This window comes from Notothenia rossii, assembly GCF_949606895.1.
Source record: "Notothenia rossii genome assembly, chromosome: 2".
NCBI lineage: Eukaryota > Metazoa > Chordata > Actinopteri > Perciformes > Nototheniidae > Notothenia > Notothenia rossii.
In genome coordinates, this window is record NC_136904.1 from 33,676,214 (window position 1) to 33,701,940 (window position 25,727).

The window sequence follows — 25,727 nt, forward strand, 5'->3', positions numbered from 1 at the left end:
GGATTTTAGCTGATATGGTTTCAATTAAAATGTACTGCAGCTTTTTCATGGATTTTTAAATTTTTTTGTTCATATAAGTTAAAGTACAAGTACAAAATATAAAGCTGTATTGATTGATGCATTGAGACTTAAAATATTTCATCTTTTTCAAACATTGGGAGTTTTATGCAACTCTTTTATATAATGTGTATTGTTCAAATTTCTATGACATTCATTAGTATGAAACCCATTTCCTATTATCCAAATATGACTGCTTCTTCACCTTTCTATTACATATTCAAGCAAGCGTTGCAGTTGATTCCCACCACAATTACATTCTCTAGTTTAAACATATTATCTGTGAATCTTGTGCCAATCGATCTTATAGATGTTGAGATATTTGAATGGACCATGAATGTCCATATCAAATCCATCCAATAGTAACTAATATATTAAAATGGTTGGCTGTCTACCAGCATGCTTTCAAGCAAGTATTGTTTTCACATTTTCAATCCACTGTTATGTAACGGCAATAATGTAAACGCTGTTGTTAATTATTTTTCTCTCTTGTTCTCTCTTCATGTGCAGGAAAAGAACATAACTTTTTGAAGCGGCAAACCAACAACTTTGGTACTACCTACGACTTCAACTCTGTCATGCACTACGGAAAGTGAGTGTTTGTGTCAGTCAACATTAGTCAACATTAGTCAACATTATTTGTGAGTCAGAAGCAAGTGCTTGTGTGGTGTGTGCAGCACTGTTTGCCAAACATGTTTTCTTCTTTTCATCCTCAAGATACGCCTTCAGCAAGAATGGGCAACCGACCATCCTCGCTAAGAGAAATCCGAGTCTTAACTTTGGGAATGCTCATACGATGAGCAATATTGACATCGCTCTTGTCAACAAGCTTTACCAATGTTAATGTAAGTGGGAAAATAATTCTATATTCTCCAATACTCGAAAACCTAAACATAAGCGGATACATTCAACTACTAATATAGCTGTAACAGCAGAACTAGAAAAACATAGGGTCGAAATATTGTTTATCTGAATCTCATTGTTTTTTCCCTCACCAGAAACGGAAGGAAAGAGTCGGCCTCCAGATACTTCAACTTCTGGCTTTTCATGATTCATCCGAAGGGTCAGATCTGTTGTTTATCACTGACTAGCTTTCTGCTGAGGCCAATCAATCTAGATTGCTCAGCCTTTTTTTTTTAAATCATTTGTTATTGAGTTTAAATCATTTAGTCACTATATTGATTTTAAAATATACTCTTTATGATATGGTTATGGTTTTATACTTAGTGGGCCAAAGACACATTCAATTGTTACTGATGTGTCTAGGAGAATAAAAATGAAAACAATTTAAACAATCAATTTATCATAGAAACAATGACAGAAAACACATTGATGTAATGTAATTGCTGATTGATACTGATGATTTCAATGACTTTGTATTATTCTTTGAACTGAAGTTATGCATTTGTTGATTAAAGTTTCTGGGGGAAAAAACGTAAGTTTGTATTTCTTTAAATTAGAAAAAAGGCTGCTATTAATCTCACATTGAGTACGTAACTATGATTTAAATGCACCGTGTTATTGTAGGTTTCATCATACTAAGTGCATTAACAGAAAGAATGCCATTTGTTTAAAGCATTGGTGGGATAAATACTCAGATACATTATTAAAAACATATGACAAGTAATTGTCCTGCATTCAATAACCTAGTTAAGTAAAAGGATTATCAGGAAATGTATTTTAGGCATCAAATATTGAAGTTTTAGAACCTCCGGCTGATGTATCATATGTTAACCCATTAAGGATGCTTGAAATTAAGCTATTTTAAACTTGTATTTATACATAAGCTTGTTTAGTCCAGTGGTTCCCATCCTAGGGGTTAAGGACGGGTCCTTAAATCCTTGATTGGAGAGAATTTTATGGTGCAATTGTAAAATATTGAGTAATTTCTTTGTCTTTCAGCCTCCTACAGTTATTTAACAATTTTCTAATAAACTGTGTAACAATCCAAGATTGAGAAACACTGGTTGAATTTTCAACAATGCACAATATTTTTTGACAAAATGCATACTTACAAGCAACGGTGCACTTTATCAGTAGAAAAATGCAGGAAATGACTTTTTTAATGCAGTATTTTCTGATTTATGGCGCAACACAAAGATATTTCGTTCTGTGCAAACCTTTGACTCTAATATGTGAAAAACATGAAACAAGAATATTAACCTGGCTTTATCCAATGTTCACACAAGAGTTCTACATCCTGACACATCCTTCATCTACACTGTCTCAACTGAAAGAGGACCAGAAACACATTACAAATATAATAAAATGTGGAGATTTTGGGATATTATCTCCCATTCTTTTACTTTTGGGGCATTTTACAGACCAGACGTGTCGTCGATGTCACTGTTTACCAAACTACCACTTTTTCTGAAAAATGCATAAAATGATGCAATATATGTTAAATACATGGTTTATAGGCTACATGTAATTACTGGGGTTCCATTTCTTCTGATTACCTAATTTGGGCGTGCACATTTGCCGTGCGCAAACCTACCTCTTTTGGATTTGGAAAGGTTGGCATGTATGGGAGTATCGGCGGCGTCTGTCTGCTCGTCGGAGGAGGATGTTCTGTCAGCACCTTTACGGAGGACGGCGTGCTCGGGTAGGAGAAATAATGCATTGTTTTATTCAATGTTGGGAGAATAGGTAAGCTAGTTCAATAAGTCTTGCCGCTTGCCTTACATACGAGTTGTATTCTCTAATGTGAATCAAGTAAATGAGCTATCCCTAATTACTCCATAGTTAGTTTGTGAGTCGTCATGATAGTTTAAATCCCCCTTGGTAGACACCCCATTAGAAATCCGCTGTTTATTATTTAAATGTTTATGTCCGATTCGATCCTTTTTTCCTCTCCGTGCACAGCTCCAGTTTGGGCATTGGCCTGTCATCAGATTTCATTTTTAGTTGCTGCTGTAGCGGAAGTTTAGTAAAATTATTTTTGATGAAATACTCCAAATCTCCACCCTCCATAATTGCACTTGCTTCAGTTGCTTGCTACTTTTTAAGGGCGGTGATGACAGTTACAGTACGAACTGAAGTTGATGCGATTTGATTGGATTGTGAGGCATGACGTGAGCCTCATCTGATTGGTCAATCCCTCAATTTTTTTTCACAAAGGGAAGCCGGCTAGCCTCCACCTTTTTCTTTTCGTTTTCTTTGATTTTTATCCATGTTTTTTCATTCTCCCTGTCCGCCGCGGCGTCTGATCCCTTCTCTTCGGCCCAATCCCAAATCACCCCCTACACCACACCATACTATGGAAAGTCAAAGGTGCCATAATACGCCCGTATGTTCGTCCGTAATTTAACAATGAAGGCAGGTCGCACCAATTTACGGGGAGGCCTGTAAATTGGTGCGACCTGCCTTCATCGTCTTTTAAAATAAAATCGCCTTACCCTTTCCCTTAACCCTCTGGATTGAAGTGAAGGGTATCTTCTCAATTTTTAGAAGTCTACTTAGATCTACTTTTAAATGTACTTATAACATGGCATGGTGTTACATGTCAAAATGTTCAGTAGTCTCTGGTCTTGCTAGAAATGCAGTCACTCACCTTATGAGATACTAAGCTTAGAAATCCGATTTTTGGAAAACTTCAAAACTGTTGTGAAACACAGATGTACTCATGTCATCCATTTTTTTTGGTGTTTCAGATTTGGTTCACCAAAGTAGTGAAATATATGAATTACACTATAGGCCTATATAAATGTGTTTTTCATGTCTAAAATGAAAATGTGTAAATTATAATTTAGAGTAAAATATTTCCATCCCTCTACTTTCACCACAGAAAAGTTACATCAGGACTGATTCATATTCCATACCAAGGTTCATATGATGATGTGTACAAATACAAATTGAGCATTAAACATTTTTATTCAACCAACTATTTATGTCAACATAAGAAAACTGTAAAATCTCAATATTTACAATATCAGAACTTTCTCAACCAACTATTCATTATAAATTCAAAGACAGGGGGAGCAGAGTAATGGTCTGTCTTCCAGGACAGTGGGTCTGGCTGCTGTGTAGGTGGGGGTGATGGTGCATCATGGGCTGCTGCTGGCTGTGTCGGAGGGAGGTAGGTGTGATTGTCCCAGGTTGATGCTGGCGGCTGTGTGGGAGGTACGTCTTGTCCCAGGTTGATGCTGGCGGCTGTGTGGGAGGTACGTCTGCTAGGAGAGACTTCTTTGCCGGATGGGTTGATCGTGATGGCTGTGGTGGAGGCCTTTGTACAGAGGTGTATCTTAATCTTGTGGCAGGCACAGATGGAGGTGGAGGCCGCTGTAGTGATGCTGGTCCTCTGGTCCTTGGTGATGGCTCTGGTGAAGGCCCTTGAGCCACGGTAGATCTTGACCTGGGGGCAGGCACAGATGGAGGTTCTTGCTGCTAGGCCCAGGCAGCTGTGAAATCGGAAAGAAATATAGGAAAATAATTACAACTAAGTTCATTAAAATATAAAGTTCAAGTGGAATGTTTCTCAAGCACAAATAACAATGCACAACTCAAAATAAAATGGGGAGGTGGGACAGGTCCCTCTCTCTCTATGAAAGTACACTATTACTGTAATATTTACATTTACCTATCTTCAAATGGATCCGTGTTGTTGTTGTTGCTGTATTCTCCAGGTTCTGATGCTCCATCTCCACTGCTGCTAGTGTTACAAGTCCGCTGTGCAGAGCTGGTAATCAGATAATAAGCCTGTTGAATTGGAGAAAAGAATGAAGCAGAGGGAAAGTTGCTGCCGCTTGTGTGGTTGTCCTAGCCAGAATTTATTAAACACATTAATAAATTCACTTACAAATAATATCCGTTTTCTCTATTTATCTAATCATTCTCTGGTTTGATGCCAATTTTTACAATATTCCAAAATCCTATAGAGAAATCCAGTTGCTTTTTGTCAAGGGAACCAGCAGCTTACTTCAGGGTCGTCCTACAAAAATATGTCATCACTGCACCTCTCTATTTCAGGCTGATAACCAAAAACACATTTGAAAAACACATTAACTTCAGTGTAGTGCTTATTGACATTAACAGGACATTGAAACAATGGTGAAATACATTAAGTACAGAGATATTTTACTTAAGTAAACCACTGCATGAAAGCTATTAGAAACAAATATTTAAACATTAACAACGTTTCTGTTCTTCTGAATACATAACCGTTTCTTGGAATCTAAACTAAAATGGTGAAACAAAAACCTACCGCACCCACAACATTTTCTTTTACATGTGCAATGTCCGATGTCAAGACGCCATTGTGCTAATACAGCACTAGGCCATGTTTTGGCCCAGAGGAGTACTTCAAACGTGAAATGAAGGGGTTTTGGATAGGCTATGTTGAGTGCATATAGCAAACCCAGAAGGAGGGCACAAGCTGAGGCAACTGAAGGCAGTTCATTCAGCACCTCCACGCCCTCGATGATGATGCCGATGTCTGCTGGTGGCTCCTGCAGTCCTTCCTCCTCCTTCCGTATCACAAACTTTGAGCTCCTCCATCTCCTTCTGAAGATCATCTGTTCTGGAGTCCTAGAGTAGGAGTAAATGACAACAAACATCACTGGCATCACTTTGCACTAATATGCACTTAATATGGGACAATAATATCCCTGGCCGGAGTCCTACTCTGTGATTACTCATTGATTATTCTGACGACTCACATGATCAGAACCTAATATTTAATTCATTTATCTCATCTGATCCATCTGTATTATTGGGATTATGTTAAGGATTAATATCATTCAATTGTTGTCAAATTGTGGATGTGCTGTGTGGCTGTCTGTGGGGCGGGGGGGGGGTTGTCATGCATTGTTCTGTGTTTTGTGTTAAAATGTGTAAAATTCAACAAAGAGTATTTTTTTTTTTTAAAACATGCTAGGACTACGTTTTAAATATACATGTTGTGTTTCGCGGTATACTCGGGAAATTTACTAAAAACCCAAATTCCGATGCTATGCTTTAGTTATTCCTGATGAGCAGGTGGCACGGTCCATCAGTGTATGAATGGGTGAATGTGAACTTGGTGTTCAAGTGCTATGAGGAGTTGGAAAACCACAAAGGTGCTTTAAACTTACATGATGTCAAATGTTCAAGATTATGAATATAATCAAACCGGACAACTGTTATTTTAGTAGAGAAATTTCCCTTTTACAGCATTAATATCAATCTAATATGTATTAGCACGTTTGCCTTTGACAAGCTGTGCTGACATGCAAATTGCAGTTAAAACTTACTAGATATTCCTTGATCAGTTCATCTGGATCTTCTCCCAGGAAGATAAAGAGGGCTCTCAGGACACACTCCCTCCGAAGATGAATGTCTTCAGTCTAGGACAACATTTCGGTTAATTTTATTTTTCAAAATGTCTATTGACAGATTTCCTTATTCTTACAGCTAAAATCCTTCACTTTATTTAGAAACAAATGGACAGTCCTAGTTACAGAATTTCATAAAACAATGGTTGCCCTCCCTGTGCATCTATAAAAGGATACACAAAATGCATCCCTTTTAGCTGGCAAGGACTCATTTGACAATGCAGATTTACCTGGTCAAAAATGTCCATGATGTCAGCAGTCTTTTGACGTGTTGATCCTCCTTTGGCACAGATGACTGTGATTAGCTGACTTGAGTGAATGTCCAACTGGGCCATGAACTTCTCCTCAAGAGGAATGGTCATTATCCTCTGGAACTCTGCATTGATCTATGAAAGAATACCGTAATCTTCGGACTATAAGCCGCAGCAGCGGCATACCACTCTCGGTTCCACTTTTACTTTTGCGCGCTACCTGTCTCACTCTTTTCCGACCTCCAGCTTTCCCTGCTGGAACCCGCCGCTTAAAGGTGGGGGTCCGCGGACCGGCCATAGAGCCCATAGAGTTAAAGGTGTTGGCCGTTAGCTTTAAAAATCCATAGATTAGCCGCACCGTTATATAAGCCGCAGCGTCGAAAAATAGGGAAAAAGGTGCGGCTTATAGTCCGAAAATTACGGTAATACAAAAATGACAGTGAGTAAATTCATAAAAATTCAATTGAACTCAGTCTGTATGCAATTAACATTTGAAAAAAGAACCATTGAAGCAAGTGTAAACTTCTTTTCGGACGTGTAATTAGCTAAAGCTTTGTTGTTTATTGATACCAGACAATGACACTACAGATTATTCAATTATTAATTAAATGTTTCGTTATTCCATTCATTGTATAGTACTGTATCACCTTTTGTTTCATTTGTATTTTCTTTGGTTTTACATGCTCGAAGAAAAAAAACTAAACTAAGCATGCCTACACACTGTCAACAAGTATAACAAACTAAAAATGTAAATTCTGTCAGTAAACACTGTTAAACACAATCTTTACCACACCATATTATGATGAATGGATAAAAGCTTACTAAAAAATGGATACAGACTAGATTACCTCTTTTTGTTGGAACAGTGCCGGCCACCTGTCTTTGAAGTCCTTGATTCCTGGCTCTTGGTTTACCACCTCCTGTCGTCTGTAGGCGAACGTGTGAGCCAATTTGTCTGCGATGACCCTATTATTGTTCCTTATCCTGATGTCTGTCAGAAGTTCTATTCTTTCCAGATTGGCACCAGTGGGGAAGGATGGATAAAAGTTAGACTCAGCTCGCTTTGGCCTCTTGACTTTTTTAGCAGGGAAAGCATCTGGAGCAGCTTTAGATTTCAAGGAATTTACCATCAGCTCTGGGCGCCCCTGCAATTTGAGCTGAGTCCTGTAGTTTCCCATCTTATATTTCAGGCGCTGTTTCCATCCATTGCAGCCATTGAATGAGCCAGGTTCTTTCAAACAAGGATGCTTTTTGATAAGAGCCTCTGCTACTGTGCAGAAATGTGAATCATCTGGATAGGCCTTGTATCCAGAAATTGTTTCTGCAAGTCTATTCAGAATATCAGACTTGCTTCGGGAGCTGACAGTCAACATTTTGTGGCTTCCATTAAACTCAGAATTCCCTTTCACTAGCTGCAGCTCCGTGTCATATGAAAATTGAGGAATCGGAAAGTCCGCTGGCCACTGTTTGGCTCGAGAGGACACAGATTCGGGGAATGAGATGATTATTGCGTCATCTGATGCCAACGAAACATTGCCATCACACTCAAGTGAAGATGATGATGTGGTATCAGTGGCAATGTTCAAAGGTGTATTTGTTTGCTGGTGGATCACTTTGATTGTTCCCAAATCCTGAAGTTGAGTGGTGGAATTCAGATTGAAGAAGTTGTTGCCAAAGTCTTGATCCATGTACTGCAGTCTGACGTCGCCCTTTAACCCAAAGAAAGTCTTTAACTTGATGAGAAGGTCATCCAATGATTCCGGTATGCCATTTGGAAGAGACAGTTTTTCAATGTTGTTCTCCCCCAAAATCACTTTCAGTCTTGCAGGCGTTGAATCAGCCATGGCAGTCTGAGAAGACAACACAAGCACAATACGTTTTAAGAAAGGCACATTAAACATAATTCCTTATTATTCACACTGTTAATGTATCATCTTATAGATGTGTTATCAGTTTTCAGTAAAAGGATTACAACTTCGTGTTAATCCCTTTTCCACTGGCGGCATTTGCTGACTGGACTCCATCAGCACATATTTAAAAAATGACATAATGCCCACCCTTACCCTCAATGTTAGGTTCCTTTTAAATAAATTAAATCTGCAGTTGACAACTTGTATGTGCAAAAAAATTGAATGTTATCATTTGAAATCTCCAAAGTGTTGATAGTTTGTCTTGCACCAATAACAAATATGTATAGGAAGTCATAAAAAAACAAATATATTGTTGTTTCTGCAGGTGAAGCATTAAAACTCTGAACACTCAAAAAAAGCCCACACACTGTTTGAGTGTTCTCACAAATTATTTTCTGATATTTACCTAGTGTAATTATTTGTTGGTGAAATGATAAATAAAACATTTGAAAAAAACAAAAAAAACTGGTATGAAATATATCTGTTTTGAGAACACAATAGTTATGAATTATTTCTTTTTCCACCAAATGAAATATCACTTTTCGCTTCCTCACCCTTTAAACATGGACATATCTTTTCAATGTGACAAGACGCATCCCTCGGATTTTGAAGTCTGCCAGTGGGTAGGGATTATCTTGTGGCTCAAGAAGTTCCACTTTCTTGCCTGGTGACGTTTTGAGATCATAAGCTCTATAATGTTCAATGTACCATCCACTGAGCTTTTTCACAATGAAGATCAACTTGTCCTGCTGCAGTATCACCAGTTGGAGGATTTCACAAAACTCTGGGAGTCCTCCCAGTGACCCATAGATCAAGATCATCCCACACTTTACTGGGAGTATCTTTGTAGGTAAAAAATAATTTCTATACTAGCTTTGCCTGAACTCTAAAATGAATAACTCCACAGAAAACAAAACAGTGGATTTTGTCCTATAATCACCTCCTGCACTTTGCGTTTACGTTGAAATTACTTTCAGAACACACAGCAACATTAAAGTACTCTCTATATCACTCAAAGTAGTGTAGCTTCACGTACCTTAGGTAGTAGTCCAATACGATGTGTCAAAGTCTGAAGAAACCACCACCGGTCAGGCATGAGAAATCATGAGAAGAAAAAGAAATACATTTATATTAGGGGGGACATTTCTATTCGTTGTTAAGCTTTCACAATCACGTATTATCACCCCATACGTAGTAATGGTCTTATCAGCAACAGCAAATTACACTACAAGGCTTCTTATTAGCACATTAGCACAGCAACACAGAGCTGGATAACGCTTTAACCACCGAGCTACTATAAATGTGAGGCTTTATCAACGCCGCATCAATCACTTCCAACATAAACAAGAAGGGAGTCCCGCCATCAAGGCGAGTGGCACAACAAATTATTACTGCATCTCCCACACAGCGAGGTTAAGTTCTATGTTCGTCAGCCGGATGCATTACCGGGCTTTCACCAGCGCAACATGCCCCCTCACTGCTCGGTGATGCCGTATTGTCTTTAGTTTATAATTAAACTCGACGCAGCGGCGGCGACACTACATTAAACCGTTCACACACAAACGCCGAAATAGTACAAAAAAAACGTGTGCAGTTTGGAGACAAGCTAATGTACTAATAATGATAGTACTAGCATTAACATGACCCAGTTTGCGCATTAGTTTGCGCTAATTTGGTAATAAGCAGCTACGCCAGTACACAATAGGAATAACTTTAACACATTTCAGTGACATTTATTAAACCAAGAGAGTAGGCTTCTACCCGCAAGTAACCAACTATCGTCATGTTTGAGCTAAAGCTAGCGGTTTAGCTAACAGTGGAGCCAGTGCATCATAGCTTGGTTCCTTCAGTTTTCAAACGTTAAGGCTAAATATTTGCAACAACATTTAAACAATTTAGGTGGAACATGTTATATCTGACATTGAACATTATTTTTATATAAGAAATATAACTTGTCTGAATCACACTTACCGTATCAGTGCATGACATTAAGGATTTTAGCCATCTAAGCTAATTTACAGATGGCCCTGAGCCCAATAGAGATTGCCCTGAAAAATGCGCGCGGACGAAATGACACACGAAGGGTTTGGGGGGCCTCCCCCTAGAACATTTAGATTTTTGCAGGCCTTAGCTGCTGTCTGGTGCATTCTCTAGACTGAATTATAAGATGAACCACCACAATATTATATTGTACAATTTCAATGTTATTCTTCATTTCACTTGTTTCTTTCTTCTTGTTTGTGTTTGCTCTCTTGCATGTCCTGCATAGCTATAAGAAATACTTAAGTTGTTGGTCAAGACACTTTCCATCTGATGAAGGCAAATGCCTTCCCAGATGTAAAAAAGTAGAAAACATTACATTCAGTTGTAACTGCCAAAACAAACATTATTTACACTATTATGGCCCCTGTTAAAAATGTTTGTAATGTTATCTACTGTAAGTTGGTCGAACGAATGCCTCCTCATCCGGAAGCTGACAGAGCAGACCCGAGCAGCAGTCGAGAGGAGCCGAGCGCATCCGCGAAGCACACAAAATGGTGCTGAGACTTATTCAGAAATGTATACAAAGGTTCATCACGAACACTGCAGCATTTTCTGCTTCTATTTCATTGCATGCTTCAGAATAGTATTATATATTGATATATAGTGATTGTGAAGGAAGAGAGGACACATATATACATATATATATATACATATATATATATATATATATATATATATACAGTATATGAAAACAAGGGGGACATAATATCACAAAACAATTAATGATGATGATTATTTCAGCCATATCTATAATAGTGTTTATATCTATGAGATTTAAAGTATTAATAATAATAATAATTCCCTGCAAAAGCACTAATAACAATACAATAATGGCAAAAATAGCAATTTGATATATAGTGCAAATCAATCATTGTCATGTGAAGCAAGGAGTGGTTGGACCCAAATGCAAAGACTGGAGACAGCAGAAAACTTAACAAAAATGTATATTTGACAGGCAGAACAGGAACTCAAGTAACAACAATCAACACGGAAAAAACAGAACTTCATGACATAGACAAACAAGGAACCGACAAGAACAGGACAGAAAACCAGGACTTATATACAAACAGGGTGACGAGGGGATGAAGTGCAAGTAGACAGACAACACAGTGTGTAGCTGTGATGGAGATATTTTCAGTTTAGCTGAATGTATGCCATGGAACACATGTGGGGCATACATCCCAGGTCTTAGAACACCAAATGTATAACTTTATCAGTTTAAAATAAATAAATAAACAAACCTGAAAACGTGATCAATTCCTAATGATGCATTATATTTTCACGAGAATTTTACATGATCTGTTGCTAGGTTTTAGATGATCAGTAGGTAAAAGTGGTATCACAATTAGTCAGTCGGAATATTTTATTACATTATGCCCAGGTACTCACAAGAACATATCCTAGATATCTGAGAACATCCAGAGATTACATTATAAACTTAATTTTAGCCTCTTCACCTCATTGGAGTCAAGAATTACTGTCAAGCTCACCAAGAAACAGCATCGTGTATGAAGACTGAATGAAAATGGATAGATACATGTTGAAAAGCATTGTAATTAGTAAAAGAAACTAGAGCATTTTTTAAACTTCATGCAGATATTAATAGCGTTTCAAGCTGTGCATGTTCTCAGGCAGCAATATGTGCATTTATCTATAGCTTTTTTTTGTTGCTTTCCTACAGTATGTGCTTATGTACCATGGCACTAATGAACAATGTTAAACTCAGGGATATGTTTTGTAATTTATCAATGTCAACACATTATGTTTTCTTTAAAAAAACATAATGTGGCTATTATTGAATTTCCCCATGAGGTCTGGACAGTTATTTGTCGAAAACACATCCCAATGGATGACTATATAAAGCCCAGTCACCATGGCAAAGTGCAGGCCACAAGCGGGGCTAGTAACTGTCACAACATCAATGAGAGAGACCATTGTTTAAACAAAGTAATGTATTTAAGGAAAATTCACTCGAATACTACAACATAAAAACATAGGCACACAAATATATACACTGCACACTAGAAAAATGTGCAAAGTAGTAGTTTTAAAAAAGGCAATTAGTGTGAGTTCAAAGGGCAAAGAACAGCCTGCGGGGGAGCTGCTGTGAAATATGTGTCATGTCCGTTAATAAATCAGACAACATTCAATGTTGCCATGAATGACAGTTCAATCAGGAGAGACGTGATGTATGAAATACATGTTTATTATCGGGTCACATTATATAAATGAAACATAATGACAGTTTATAACAAGTGAATGAAATGGTGTTTGGCGATTAGGCGCAGGTTTTGTAGGATATCATTCAGGAAGGGAAAGAACCGTTTCCGATGAACCCCCCTGGGTCTAGACAATGGTGGTGGTGATAAGTGGTTAGGTCCGGTTGGAAGGGAGAAGGTTAAGCTTGGCCCTGAGTTGAAAGCAGGAGGCGAAGGGGTGGAGGAGGGTTCATTTCATTTATGTTAGGATTATGTTTTAAACAGGACCCAGGCGCAGGCAATGACTGAAGATGTTTAAATGGTTTATTGTTTCGGAGACTCAGGCAGGTTTGGTGATTATGGAGGTCCGGAGTGGAGGTAGGCAGTGAGAGGCTGGACTGATTACCAGGCAGGCAGGTAGGATGCGGGAAGAAGCAGGCAGGTTGGCTGGAAGCTCTGGTGGATGATGGCCGAGGGATTGCACTGGAAACACAAGAGAAACTAGTTACAAAGAGTACGGATTTACACGCAGACAGGATAACTGAATGGGCAGCCAGGAGGATGTAATACCACTGGTGTAGAAAACAATCTGGCGGTGAGTTGCTGGGAGACTGGAGTAGATAAGCTGTGTCCTGATTAGAGGATGAGGGACAGCTGAGTCGGACGGCCAGGTGAGAGCAATCAGGCTGCTGCCTGCAAGGGACACCACACCCTCTCCACACACACACAGGGGAACAAACAGGGACACAGTTTGGACTGTGACAGTACCCCCCCCCTCAACGGGAGCCTCCAGGCGAACCACCAGGCTTATCTGGGTGGTCCCTGCGAAAGTCCCGAATGAGAGAGGGACATAGAATGAGCTTGCGGGACACCCAGCTCCTCTCCTCAGGACCATAACCCTCCCAATCAACCAGATACTGGTACCCACGGCCCCGGCGGCGAATGTCCAACAGCCGTCGGACCGTGTAGGCCGGGTGGTCATCAATAACAAGGGTGGGTGGAGGGGAGATGGCTGGAGGGCACAAAGGGCTGGACAACACTGGTTTCAACTGGGACACATGAAAGGTTGGGTGAATTCTCATGGAGGGAGGCAGCTTGAGTCTAACAGCAGATGGATTGATTATGCGCTCGATCACATAGGGGCCAATGAAGCGTGGTTTCAACTTCTTAGACTCAGCTTGTAAAGAAATATTCTTTGAAGAAAGCCAAACTTTCTGACCTGGTTGGAACTGGGGAGCTGCGGTCCGGTAGCGGTTTGCAATATGCCGATTGCGTTCATCGGAGCGGAGAAGGGCAGAGCGGGCATCCTTCCAAATCCTACGACAACGACGGAGATGGGCTTGGACAGAGGGAACTGCGATCTCATCCTCTTGGGCTGGGAACAAAGGGAGTTGATATCCAAGAGAACATTCAAATGGGGACATACCGGTAGCAGCACTAGACAGTGAGTTATGAGCGTATTCAATCCAGGGCAGATGTAAGCTCCAGGAGGTGGGATTCCGGGAGGTGACACAGCGAAGTGCAGCTCCAAGGTCCTGATTGGCTCTTTCGGCCTGCCCGTTAGTCTGAGGATGATAGCCTGAGGAGAGACTGACAGATGCTCCAAGTGCTCGACAGAATGCTTTCCATACCTGAGATATGAACTGTGGCCCTCTGTCGGAAACAATGTCTGTTGGAATGCCATGGAGCCGGACAACATGATTGACCAGGAGGTCAGCAGTTCCAGAGGCTGTGGGGAGTTTAGGAAGAGGCACAAAATGAACTGCTTTGGAAAAGCGATCAACAATAGTGAGAATGGTTGAGTTACCCTGTGAAACCGGGAGGCCGGTAACAAAATCTAGGCCGATGTGACTCCAGGGACGACTAGGGACTGGGAGAGGCTGGAGTAGACCGATAGGAGCCTGGTGTGAAGACTTGCTACGGGCGCAAATCGTGCAGGCCAGCACAAAGGCTCGAGAGTCCGCTTCCATAGAAGGCCACCAGAAGTGTCGTCTCAGGAGGGATAGGGTCCGACTCACACCCGGGTGGCAGGCAAAGCGGGAAGCATGGGTCCATAGGAGAACCTGTGAGCGGACAGAGTCAGGTACAAACAAACGGTTAGCTGGACCCTTTCCTGGATCTGGATGGTCTCTCTGTGCCTTCCTCACTGAGTTCTCAATCTCCCATGTTACAGCGCCCACCACTCTGGTAGCGGGGATTATGGTGTCAGGAGCTATGGGATCCTGATCCACTGCAAACTGCCGGGACAATGCGTCAGGTTTAAGGTTTCTAGAACCAGGTCGGTAGGTAAGGGTGAAGTTGAACCTCCCAAAAAACAATGCCCAGCGTGCCTGACGGGAGTTTAGTCGTTTGGCAGTTTGTATGTAGACCAGGTTCCTGTGGTCTGTCCACACAATGAATGGATGTTCAGAGCCTTCCAGCCAGTGCCTCCATTCTTCCAGCGCAAGCTTAACAGCAAGCAGCTCCCTGTTGCCAACATCATAGTTGCGCTCAGGGGTTGTCAGTCGTCGGGGAAAAAAAGCACAAGGGTGCAGCTTTTGGTCGGAGACTGAGCGTTGTGATAGAACCGCCCCCACACCGGTGTTGGATGCATCAACCTCAACAATAAACTGAAGAGATGAGTCAGGGTTCATAAGAATAGGAGCCGAGGTGAAACATCTCTTCAGCTCAGAGAAGGCAGCCTCAGCCTGAGTAGTCCACGAGAAGGGGATTGCTGGGGAGGTGAGTTGGTTGAGAGGACCAGCAACACGACTGTAGTCTCTGATGAACCGGCGATAGAAATTTGCAAAGCCCAAGAAACGTTGGAGCTGCTTCCTGGTGGAAGGCTTGGGCCATTGTGCCACTGCTTGTACCTTCTCTGGGTCTGTTCTCAGCTGACCTTGCTCAATGATGTAGCCCAGGAAATCCACTGAATCCACGTGAAATTTGCATTTCTCTACTTTGACAAACAGCTTGTTCTCGAGGAGCCTTTGTAGAACCTGCTGCACATGTTGGGTGTGTTCCTCCATGGTCTGTGAGAATATCAAGATATCATCAAGATACACAAATACTGAACGGTTCAGGAAGTCACGGAGGACATCGTTCACAAGAGCCTGGAAGACAGCTGGGGCATTGGTGATTCCAAAGGGCATCACTAGATACTCGAAATGGCCTAGTGGGGTGTTGAACGCCGTCTTCCACTCGTCTCCTTGACGTATGCGGACCAGGTGGTAAGCATTCCTGAGGTCGAGTTTCGAGAAAATGGTGGCCTTCTGTAGGGGTTCGAAGGCTGAATTGATGAGGGGCAGTGGATACTTGTTCTTGATGGTGATGTTGTTAAAGGCCCAGTGAAGTGTGCACCTGTGCATGATCTGTTATGCTAATACGTATAGTAATGACCAAAATTGTCCATTGGAACCCATATCAAAAAATGTTGGAATAGCAACAAATTTGACGAGTTTTGAATTTTCCGGGGAAATCTGCAGTCGACCTTCGCCTTCGTGCACTGTAAAAAAGAAAAAGTTGAGAAAACTTAAAATATCAAGGCAACATGATGCAAGAGATTTTTGAGTTTTCTCAACTTTTGCCAGCTGTTGTTGACTTAACTAAGGTTTTTAAGTTTTGCCAAGAGTTCTGCCAACTTGGATCTTTTTGTTCACTTTATGAGGATAATACTGTGAGACTAATTAAGAATTTCTTGCTTGAATGCGATGTATTTCTACCTTCACCAAACACAGATTTTTGTGTTGAATTAATAAACAATTTTTCCCATCAATGTCATGTATTTCTACTTTCTTTAAATATAAATATTCTTGTTGTATAAATACACAATTATTCCTCCAATGGCATTTATTCCTTGATTCACCTCACACAAATATTCTTGTTGAATAAATAATACAATTTATTTTGGCAATAATTTTACATTCAAAACTGCTCAATATATGGATAATTAATAATACACACTACAGCTGAATGTTGTCAAGATTTTTTTTATTCAGTTTACCAGTGAACAACAGTAAAACCATCATTAATGCATGTGTAAAAAAACAATATACATACTGTTCTATTAGTCTAATATTAACATTTGGAGTGAATCTTCCTCCATGCTGAGAATTTGAAATTGACACTGAACTGAAATGTAAATGTTTACATGTGAACAGCCATTCTAGCCATTTGGTTACTTTTTTTTTTGCATATACACATCCAAGCTTAAAGATTACTTAAACTGTAATGTATTTAACAGTTGAAACACTATATGCACCCCTTGGCAACTGCCAAATGATTATATATTCCAGAGGTCAAAGAGATTAACTTGTTTGTTGCAGATTATGAAACGTGCATACTGTTCTATAGTCTAGTAACATTTGGGGTGAATCTTCCTCAATGCTGAGTATTTTAAATCAATGCTAGTCTTACTGAACACGTACTGTATATAATGATTACCCTCCACCCCCCCTCATGGTTGGCGGCTTCTGAATTTACACATTAACACTGAATTACTTTGTGCCATTTGTTGACTTTACATGTGAACAGCCATTTTTCTTGTTTTTTGCATATACACATTCAAGCTTTACTTAACAATAATGAATTTAACAGTTGAAACACTAGACACCCTTTGGCAACTGCTGAATTATTATATAATCCAGAGGTGAAGCATATGAACTTTGTTTTGTTTTACATGAGTGTAACAACAATGCACTTAAACTTCAATAACAGTCACAGTACAAGCTTCGCTTTCAGTGACCTTGTGCGCTGTGAGCATCGAGAGCCACCGAGCGAAAAAAAGATGGTCTGAATTGCCTCAAAGGAGTACCTCATCTGTTTTGGAAAATCAATGTTGAGGGCATACAGGAGGCCGAAGAGGTATGCCATGGCAGTAGAGAGGTTTGGAATATTATGAAGCACAATGTCCCCTTCCAACACAACCGCCTGGTCTCGCACAGTGTTGTCGGCTTCATCATGTAGCACAGAGAGGATGGCAACAGATGCACCTTGCACTGGTGCCAAAATGTCGGTGTCCTGAGGAAGGAGAACAGGTACATTATTAAGAGCTTAGAAAAAGTAAGACAGTAGAAAGAGTCATTTTATGAAAAAAAAAATATGTGTGAATTCTGAAAAGGTTAATGCTAAAGCTGAAAAGTATAACTTGTAAGCAGAGATGATTGGCTTCATAACGGCTAAAAGAAGTTGAAATGTTAAAAAAAAGGCAGAAGGACATGGGCAGCTATAAACTGAAATCTGACAGCCAATGAAAACTGCTAAAGCCAAGAATAGATTTAGTAGTTTAAGGAGGGTGATTTACATGAAGTAAACAAGTTGGTGTAAAGGAAGTAGTGAAGCTGTGCAAAGAGCCCATTGTAACAATGGTTCTGCTTTTAAAACAAACAAAAATTACAGCCAAAAAAAGCCTTACTCTTAGAGGATCATCTTTCAAATTTTGTCTCTCAGCTTTCAAATTAATGATTTGTTTAAGAAAGATTAAAAAAAATAAAAAAACATTCAGACTAAATACATTTATACTGATGAAATTAATTATTTAGTACCACGCTATACTAATTTGCCATTTAACTTGTGGAGGTATTAACCAGAAAAAATAAATCTCTTTCTTTAATCAATGTAACCCACCAACCTTGTGCTGAAACACCACCTAAAATGACCAACTGTTCCCCTCAGCAGAAAAAAAGGGATCTGAAGTGGAAAAGTCCAACCCTCACCCCAAAATCATCTGGACTGATAAACTGCCCTGGGGAGGTGTACTTACATTTTGGATTAACTACTCCTTAAAAACATCTTGTGAGAATAAGTAATTAGCTGCATGACCTGAATTATTTGTCTTTCCTGCAGTTACTTTTACTTACCAAGCACTTCAGGAAAAACGTGGTTGCATCTTCGCGGAGGTAGATAGGCAGGCCTCTCAGTGCTGCTGTTTTCCGGTGGGACACAATGTCGGATGTCTAAAAGTGGAAAACATAAGTAGTTCAATTAGTATAGTACTGTAATGTTGTCATTCCTAATAAGTATATTCATGCTCTTCTAAAACTGCCAGGCAAAAGAGCAGTTCACTGACCTGATCATCAAGTTGATCAAGGAGGTCCTCCATCTCCTGACCAAAAGCTCCTTTCTTAGACCTGTAGATTTTCAGCAGGCCAGGCCCAAACTTGTCAAGGGATGCATTGAAAGTCCCCAGGAGGTCTTTGCTCGTGATACGATGAAATTCCTTAGATATCTTAACAAGAAAACCAAAAAAATATTATCAATTTTCAAACCATAATGTCAGAATTTCTTACAGGAAGTTCCTGGGTAACTTGTTATGAGTCTGCACCATGTTAAATATCTGACCATTTTTCTGTGACCTGTGAAAAAGTGGATTACATACTAAAATGCACCACAGGAAATAAAGAACCTCATTTTTAACCATGGATTTTGAGGATTAAAAATTAAATAAAAAGGGTGACTATGCCACATCCATAAATTGCAGAAAGTGAATTACTCCTTGGAAGACATAAAAAAAAAACACACATTCTTACCTGATTAAACATTTTACTTTTGTCTTCTTGTTATTATTGCAATTTATTTCTACTGTTTAGACAAGCAAGTAAAAAAGGATGTTACCATGACAGTTTCAACTGAGACGTCGTCGTCTTCATCAGAGGTGTCATCCAACGTTCTGCTGATGTGTCATTCATCAGCTGGCCTCTGGTCTCTGAAGGAGGGAATCCCAGGTATGTCATACCTGGGATTCCTTCCTCCAGAGACCACCCAGGATGGAAGGTGCGTGGCCAACTCGGCAGACCAGCTGGTAAATGACACGTCAGCAGCACGTTGGATGACGCTTCTGAGGAAGAATGAAGTCTCAGTAGAAAATGTCAACATAACATCTTCTTTTACTCGCTTGTCTGAACAGTAGAAATAAAAAAGAATAGATCCTTACCTCTTCACAAGAAAACAGAGCAGGCCACCTTTCCTGGATCTCAGATACCATCGGCTGACACTCTACCACCTCCCTTCGCCTGAGGGAAAACGTCAGCTCCATCTTCTGTTCTATCAATGTTGTGTTCCTGTTCTTCTTCTTCATTTCATCGACCAGAGATACTCTTTCCTCTTCAAGGGTAGAATCATCATGGTGTTGTGGGTAATCTGGCACATGATTGACCTCTCCACGTTTGGGCTTTTTCAGGGTAAATGGACTGTCATCTTCCCCTCCACCTTTTCTTTTCTTGTTTACATTTACCTCATTGCATCCTGCCTGGCGAAGCTTTGACCTGTAGTTTCCAAGTTTGTACTTGATACTTGTTCTCCATCCCTCGTAGCCTGTGACGCCAAATGGCTCTTTCAGACATGGATACTTCTGAATGAGCGCAGCGGCAACTGACTCAAGCTCATCTTTCTCAGGGTAGCTTTTGATTTCAAAAATTGCTTGTGCAATTTTATCCAATATCTCCATCTTCATGTCTCTTGTCACTTCAACGCCCTTCTTTGTCTTTTCATGTGTGTCATTGGCCTTAGACAATTTCAGCTCCACATCATATGCAAACTTGGGGATTGGGAATGGAGATGGCCACTCTGCGACTTGCCTTAATGTGGTCTGGATAGAATCGGTCCAACTAGGCCTGAAATCCTCAGAGTGAACACTGATTGTGTCCTGAGAGGAGACTGAACTAGTGGATTGGTTAAGTGGAGACAAATCACAGTTCCACATGACATGCAAGACTGCACGCACAGCTGGTAATTCTGACATCTCTGTTAAGTTGCACAGTGCATTTCCAAACTCCGGATCCTCAAACTGTAGTGAGAAATCTTCTTGAAGATTGAGTCTCTCTTTAAGCATATTAATCAGGCCCTCCACAGATGTTGGGACTTCTGGAAGCTGGATTCGCCGGGCATCTCTGGAGGAAAGAACGACCCGAAGTAACATAGTCTGAAAAGAGGGGAGAGAGAAAAGTGGGAGAAAATGATTAGTCAAACCTAATTAGAAGACAGATTACACCAATGTTGTAGAAAGCTGAAAATTTGAATTTACACAAATTGGGCCCTTCTGGTCCCAAACAGCAAATACAGTTTTTTTTTATGTTGAGATAATCCCAGTGTCCTCATATGAGGACATCATTTTTTGCAAAAACTACTTCCTGTACAAAGACAAACTTTAGGTATTGTACTTATTAGGTCCTACTTATCCCAGATAGCAAGGAGAAATAAAAAAAATGCACACCAGAAAAAACGCTCGGTCTCAGGAGGTTAATGGAGAAGGAATGTCCTCGGAGTCACCATAAGCTTCCCACCAACTGTGTACGCTGCTAGAGGATGGTAATCCGTCAGCACATCTGGATCCAGGACAAGAAGGTCTGCACAGGTGTTTTCAACAAGTTCATAGGACCTGTAATGTTCCATGTACCAAGAAGAAAGTTTTTTACAAATGAATGCCACCTCCTCTGCATTGACAAGAATGTTTGCAATCTTATGGAACTCAGGGAGGCCACTGCACTGCCCAGAAGACAAAATCATGCCTGCCGCATACTGTGTCCCATCCAGGTGAACCGTTTTAGACAGGGACACACTGTCTAGATGTGGGTACTTCTTCTGTATTTCATACTTGAGAGATGGATCCAATTCTGAAACCCTGACCACCTTCACATTTTCAACATACAGTTTTGGCTTGAAAAGGATCCCACTGTCCAGGTGGTAGGCTATCATTTGCTGATGTTTCGTGGACAGAGTGAGCAGCACATTTTTCCAGTTGCGAGTGTCATGGACAACCTTTTTAAAGTAGCTATGCTTAGCCTCATATCGCATTGTCCATAATTCAATCAAAGGCCCATAGCAGCGAATAAGTTGCGGGTAGTGGTCGATAAAATGATGTTTCGGCCTCAGTCTGAACTCTGGAAAGGTACTGGTGAGCAACTTGCGATGATCGAGTAGTTTATAAGATAAATAACACAGTGCTTCTTCAGAAAGCCTACTTGACACAACAATGTCAAGAATTTCCTTGAGGTCCATTAAAATCACCCAAGCTGGCTCCTGTTCTGGTATCTTGCGTCCAATCACAAAAGGAAGTAAACGAAGCAGTGTCCAGTTTTCATGCCCGTTTCCCCCCACTGTCCCCTTTTCAAAGCTTGCTTTTGGAATTTTGTGGGGCTTGTTTACTTTGTCTTCATACTTGTAGGGAAATGATGTTATGCAGTCATTTAACTCATCAAATGTAATAAAGCGTTTTGAAATCAGATTTTTCAAACATAAGGATAATTCCACAGGGATGACCCCTTCCAAAAGATCATGCAACAGATCTGGAGGAAATCCAGTTATTGGGTGAAAAAACAAGAGATGTTTGCCCAGTACACATTCACTTTTGACCCCCTTAACACTTTTGAGGTTGCCCCCCTGCTTAAGCTCTTCCAGAAACAAGTTATGCTGATCAACACTTCTCAATTGAAAATCATTAACCTCAGTGGTTGCAATTTGGCCCCGACTAATCAAACAAAACCGACAGAAATTTTCAACATTAAAACTTTCAGAAAAGCCAGCAAGACCATGCGCACCGAGGTTGTCAGCACATACACAATACACAGTGCTTTTAACAAACTGGCCCACAACTTCAACAAAAATTCCCTCTTGTTCTAGGCACTTTATATCTTTAAGCAATGGCTCAAGAAACTTTTCATAACCATATTTTTTTATGTCTACACTTTTACCCAAGACAGCCAACTGAATTGAAGTGAGACTCGATCTGAACCTGGCTGGTAAATTTAGAACCACCCAATATACTGCCGTAATCTTATGAACTTTTCTAGAGGTCCCCAATGGATTACACACTTCAAATTCATCAATGTATAATCCCAAACTGATACAAGTGTTTTGTTCTCCCAGTAGCTTATTCTCCTTGTAATACTTGCCGTCTTGAAAAGACTTAAAGTGCCCAGATAAAGCTTCTTGATTAAATACAATTTTGTCAAAAAAATCTGTACACCCAAGTAAAGTCTCAAGTACCTTAGTGACAGATATATATACAAAAGAGTTTTTATGGGCTGCGTTGTACAGATATTCTGTGGGTTCGATAACAGGAAAGTGCCCTTTGAAGTATATATTCCTTCTGTGATCTGTAGATAGGGAACCTTTCTCTGATATTGTTAAAAGGAGTGGATTAGTTTGAGCTATAGCACTTGAAATTTCTTGCAAAACACAATCATTTACTTCAATTTTATGTTTAGAAAGGATCTCTTTGACACTGTTGAAAGTTTGAGTGTTAGAGAAAGACAGCAGGTTATGCAAATGTTCTACAATCTTTTGTGTTGCACTTCGAGAAACGTGCAACACAGTTTGCATAGACAAAAAGAGAGAGGCTAATTTGTGCTCAAGTGTCTCACTATCTACATCCTCCACAGTATCTACAACCTCATTTAGTCCCACAACATCATGAGCTGATGTCCCTGCTTCACTATCAGCTTGTTCACCATCAATTATCTCATCTTCAGTAACAGTTCTTTGTATTGTTCGGAAATCCTTAAGTGTCCAGTTTTTATGGTTTCGACTTTTGTGAGAACTGAAGGTTGGGCGAGTGTTTGTTTTAAAGGTACACCTTAGAAAGGGACATTGTACAGTTTCTCTGTTCTTTAAATGATGTCCGAGATGGTTCCAAAACGTTTTTTCACTGCAAATCTCTTTAAAATCACACAACTCGCAGTGAAATGTTACACACTCCTGGATTTTCACTGACGCGTGTGATCTCGAGAGGTGTGATCTCAATGATCCAAGTGTTTTAAATACACAAACACAGTTGGTGTGTGTGCAAGGCCAGTGTGCACCTTGACCGTGGCGAAGGCGAAGATGTTTCAAGAGGGTCACTTGACTGGAGCTGGAGAATTTACAAAGCCGGCACTGCATGGAATCCACCACTGAAACACAAGAGACACAAATAGCATGAATAGCATTTTTACAACAGCCTCGCAACGTAATTTAAGATAGAATACTGATATGAAAAACTTAAAAGTTAGTCTGATAATAATTATTGTAATAACACCAAGCTGTACTGGTCTGAAAGCCAACTGCAACAGCCGTTATATAAAAAAATAAATAAAACAACCATACATAACACAGAAGGAATCCCAGGAGCTAAATAGCCTACATCAACAAGCCAAAAATAGAGACAAGAAAAAAGTCTATTGGGAATTGTCTTTCATTCATGAATATAATCTGTAAATTAATTTTAAAATGTAAATTTGATTTTAAATTATAACTAGGCCTATGACAAGCAACAAAAATGCAAACATGAATTCAAACATTTGTTTTTAAAAACACCAACCATAACCATGTTATAACTTCATAAAATAAAACAACATTTAAAATAATGCATTCTGATCGGTACATTGTAAAACATTATTGATGTAAATGTGGTGATTTCTGTACAGCGCTGCTCCTCTCCTCCTTCACACAGCTTTAACTTACTCTTGATTCAAACTAATGCAGCTGCCCAATTGTTAGATTACACCAGTGAGACCAACAGCCTATCTCCTAAAAAAGAATCGAGCAACCCGGCGACAAACCTCTAAAAACCTGCGGATGAGTTAATTAACGACCGTTACCACCCCGGCAGAACTACGTAGTTCGGCCGGCCAACGGAGCTCTCCAGGCGGCTTGCTGCCTCTGCGAGGTCCCCCACCTCGGGGGGGCCTTGCCACAACGTGGAGGTTCTCAACTTCGGAGCAAACTTCTAAACAGCCGTCATTTAGACAAACTAACCGCACAATGGGGATCTAAACCCTTACTTTCTCGCATGAAAAATTATTAAAACTTTAAAAAGTGACGAAATAACAGCGCTACAGCAGAAAATAAAACAACAAGTAATGGCGGCGCCGCGGAGAGGTCGCGATAAACGAACACCATCGTTTGCCGCCTTGTTTAACTTACCCAGTGTTGCACCGGATAAAAAATGCACAACGTTGGCTTTTCATAATGAATATAGTTCCCGAATTACTTACACCACTGAAATGACAGCCCACATGCCTGCATAGCTACATAGCTGCATAGCTGCATAGCTACCCCATGTGAAAGCGTCTGCATGACGACGAGGCGCATGCGAAAAAGTTACCAACAACAACAGACAATGACCCTACAGTAAAAACAAAGTCAACCATGCACTAATTCAGCGTGATGGAAGTAAAAACACGCTTATCTTACCTGCTGGAGCGAAAGTTTGGCCAGCTCCCACCACGCGGTTTCTGCTCCACAAAATGTCGGACGGGCACACCTTCAGCAAAGCGCGGTTCAAACTGGTCCAGGCTTGTGTGCGCATGCGCAAAAGAGCAAATGACGGAGTTGGCCCAACTCAACTCAAAAATCTGCTTATAGATTTACAATTTCTTGTTGAGCTGACTTAAAAATAGTAGTTAAGTCAACAATGGGAAAAATTTGCTGGGCAGACAAGAGTTTATAGATTACTTATTGCAAAGCCATATTTCTGAGTCAGTTTAATTTCAAAATTGTAATGAGATCAACAATTGCTAGTTATCGTTTTTACAGTGTGGGCGTGGCTTGCGATCTACTGCGTGACGTCACGAGATGGACGCCGCTGCACTGTTTACATTCACCACCGTTCGTTTTTTTTCTTTTTCAAAGTCGAATTTCTCAACGTTTTTGAGCTAGTATTTTCCTGGAAAGTGTGTCGGAGTCGACTGGAAGTGATTTCCAATCGAGAGAACCTGACAATGGAGACGACAGTGAAGAAAGAGGGATGAAAAACACAGGGGAAACGATGCATTGCCGCTGGCTGTAGTAATGTCAAGTCTGCCGAAGTGGCGATGTTTCTGTTCCCAAAAGATGAAGGTGAGCCTGGCTGGGGTCATTGTTTCGTAGATTATTTGATTGATCATGATAAATAAAGGCCAGTGGTCGATTCGAGAGAGAGAGAAAGAGAGACTGACAGAGTTACAGGGTTGTTGTTAGCATCTGGTGCTAGCTCGGAGCTAACGGAGATTAGCTGTTTCAACA

At 40.3% G+C, this 25,727-nt stretch overlaps 2 protein-coding genes across 5 annotated transcripts; both read right to left on the reverse strand.

Moving 5' to 3' along the window:
- Positions 1 to 3,925: 3,925 nt before the first annotated feature.
- Positions 3,926 to 10,684, reverse strand: LOC307030804 (uncharacterized protein). 2 transcript variants are annotated; one of them, XM_079667462.1, is made up of 7 exons: positions 10,501 to 10,684; positions 9,566 to 9,598; positions 7,468 to 8,469; positions 6,599 to 6,754; positions 6,288 to 6,380; positions 4,637 to 5,583; positions 3,926 to 4,457 (listed from the first exon to the last, which is right to left on the reverse strand). In XM_079667462.1, the coding sequence occupies exons 1-6, from the start codon at positions 10,516 to 10,518 to the stop codon at positions 5,452 to 5,454; spliced, it is 1,434 nt and encodes a 477-aa protein (XP_079523588.1). In that variant the 5' UTR covers positions 10,519 to 10,684; the 3' UTR covers positions 3,926 to 4,457; positions 4,637 to 5,451. The 2 variants fall into 2 exon arrangements, with proteins under 2 accessions (XP_079523588.1, XP_079523589.1); XM_079667463.1 differs by lacking the exons at positions 9,566 to 9,598; positions 10,501 to 10,684 and adding an exon at positions 9,084 to 9,151.
- A 6,197-nt stretch (positions 10,685 to 16,881) lies between these two features.
- Positions 16,882 to 25,239, reverse strand: LOC307029994 (uncharacterized protein). 3 transcript variants are annotated; one of them, XM_079666220.1, is made up of 7 exons: positions 24,918 to 25,238; positions 23,546 to 23,635; positions 20,959 to 21,123; positions 19,681 to 20,667; positions 18,817 to 18,975; positions 18,608 to 18,703; positions 16,882 to 17,768 (listed from the first exon to the last, which is right to left on the reverse strand). In XM_079666220.1, the coding sequence occupies exons 4-7, from the start codon at positions 20,662 to 20,664 to the stop codon at positions 17,466 to 17,468; spliced, it is 1,542 nt and encodes a 513-aa protein (XP_079522346.1). In that variant the 5' UTR covers positions 20,665 to 20,667; positions 20,959 to 21,123; positions 23,546 to 23,635; positions 24,918 to 25,238; the 3' UTR covers positions 16,882 to 17,465. The 3 variants fall into 3 exon arrangements, with proteins under 3 accessions (XP_079522346.1, XP_079522347.1, XP_079522345.1); XM_079666221.1 differs by lacking the exon at positions 20,959 to 21,123 and having other exon boundaries at positions 24,918 to 25,239; XM_079666219.1 differs by having other exon boundaries at positions 20,959 to 23,635.
- Positions 25,240 to 25,727: the final 488 nt, after the last annotated feature.

Excerpts from the sequence above, each read along its gene's own strand:
- LOC307029994 (XM_079666221.1), bottom strand. The coding sequence starts at position 20,664 with ATGTTACTTCGGGTCGTTCTTTCCTCCAGAGATGCCCGGCGAATCCAG. Across the intron at positions 18,976-19,680 it reads CTCTGTTTTCTTGTGAAGAG|ATATCTAAGGAATTTCATCG; the intron begins GTAAGGATCTAT and ends TTTCTTGTTAAG. Across the intron at positions 18,704-18,816 it reads TTGATCAACTTGATGATCAG|ACATCCGACATTGTGTCCCA; the intron begins GTCAGTGAACTG and ends TTCCACTTTTAG.
- LOC307030804 (XM_079667462.1), bottom strand. Across the intron at positions 6,755-7,467 it reads CACTGTTCCAACAAAAAGAG|ATCAATGCAGAGTTCCAGAG; the intron begins GTAATCTAGTCT and ends ATTCTTTCATAG. Across the intron at positions 5,584-6,287 it reads AACTGATCAAGGAATATCTA|GACTCCAGAACAGATGATCT; the intron begins GTAAGTTTTAAC and ends CTCCTACTCTAG.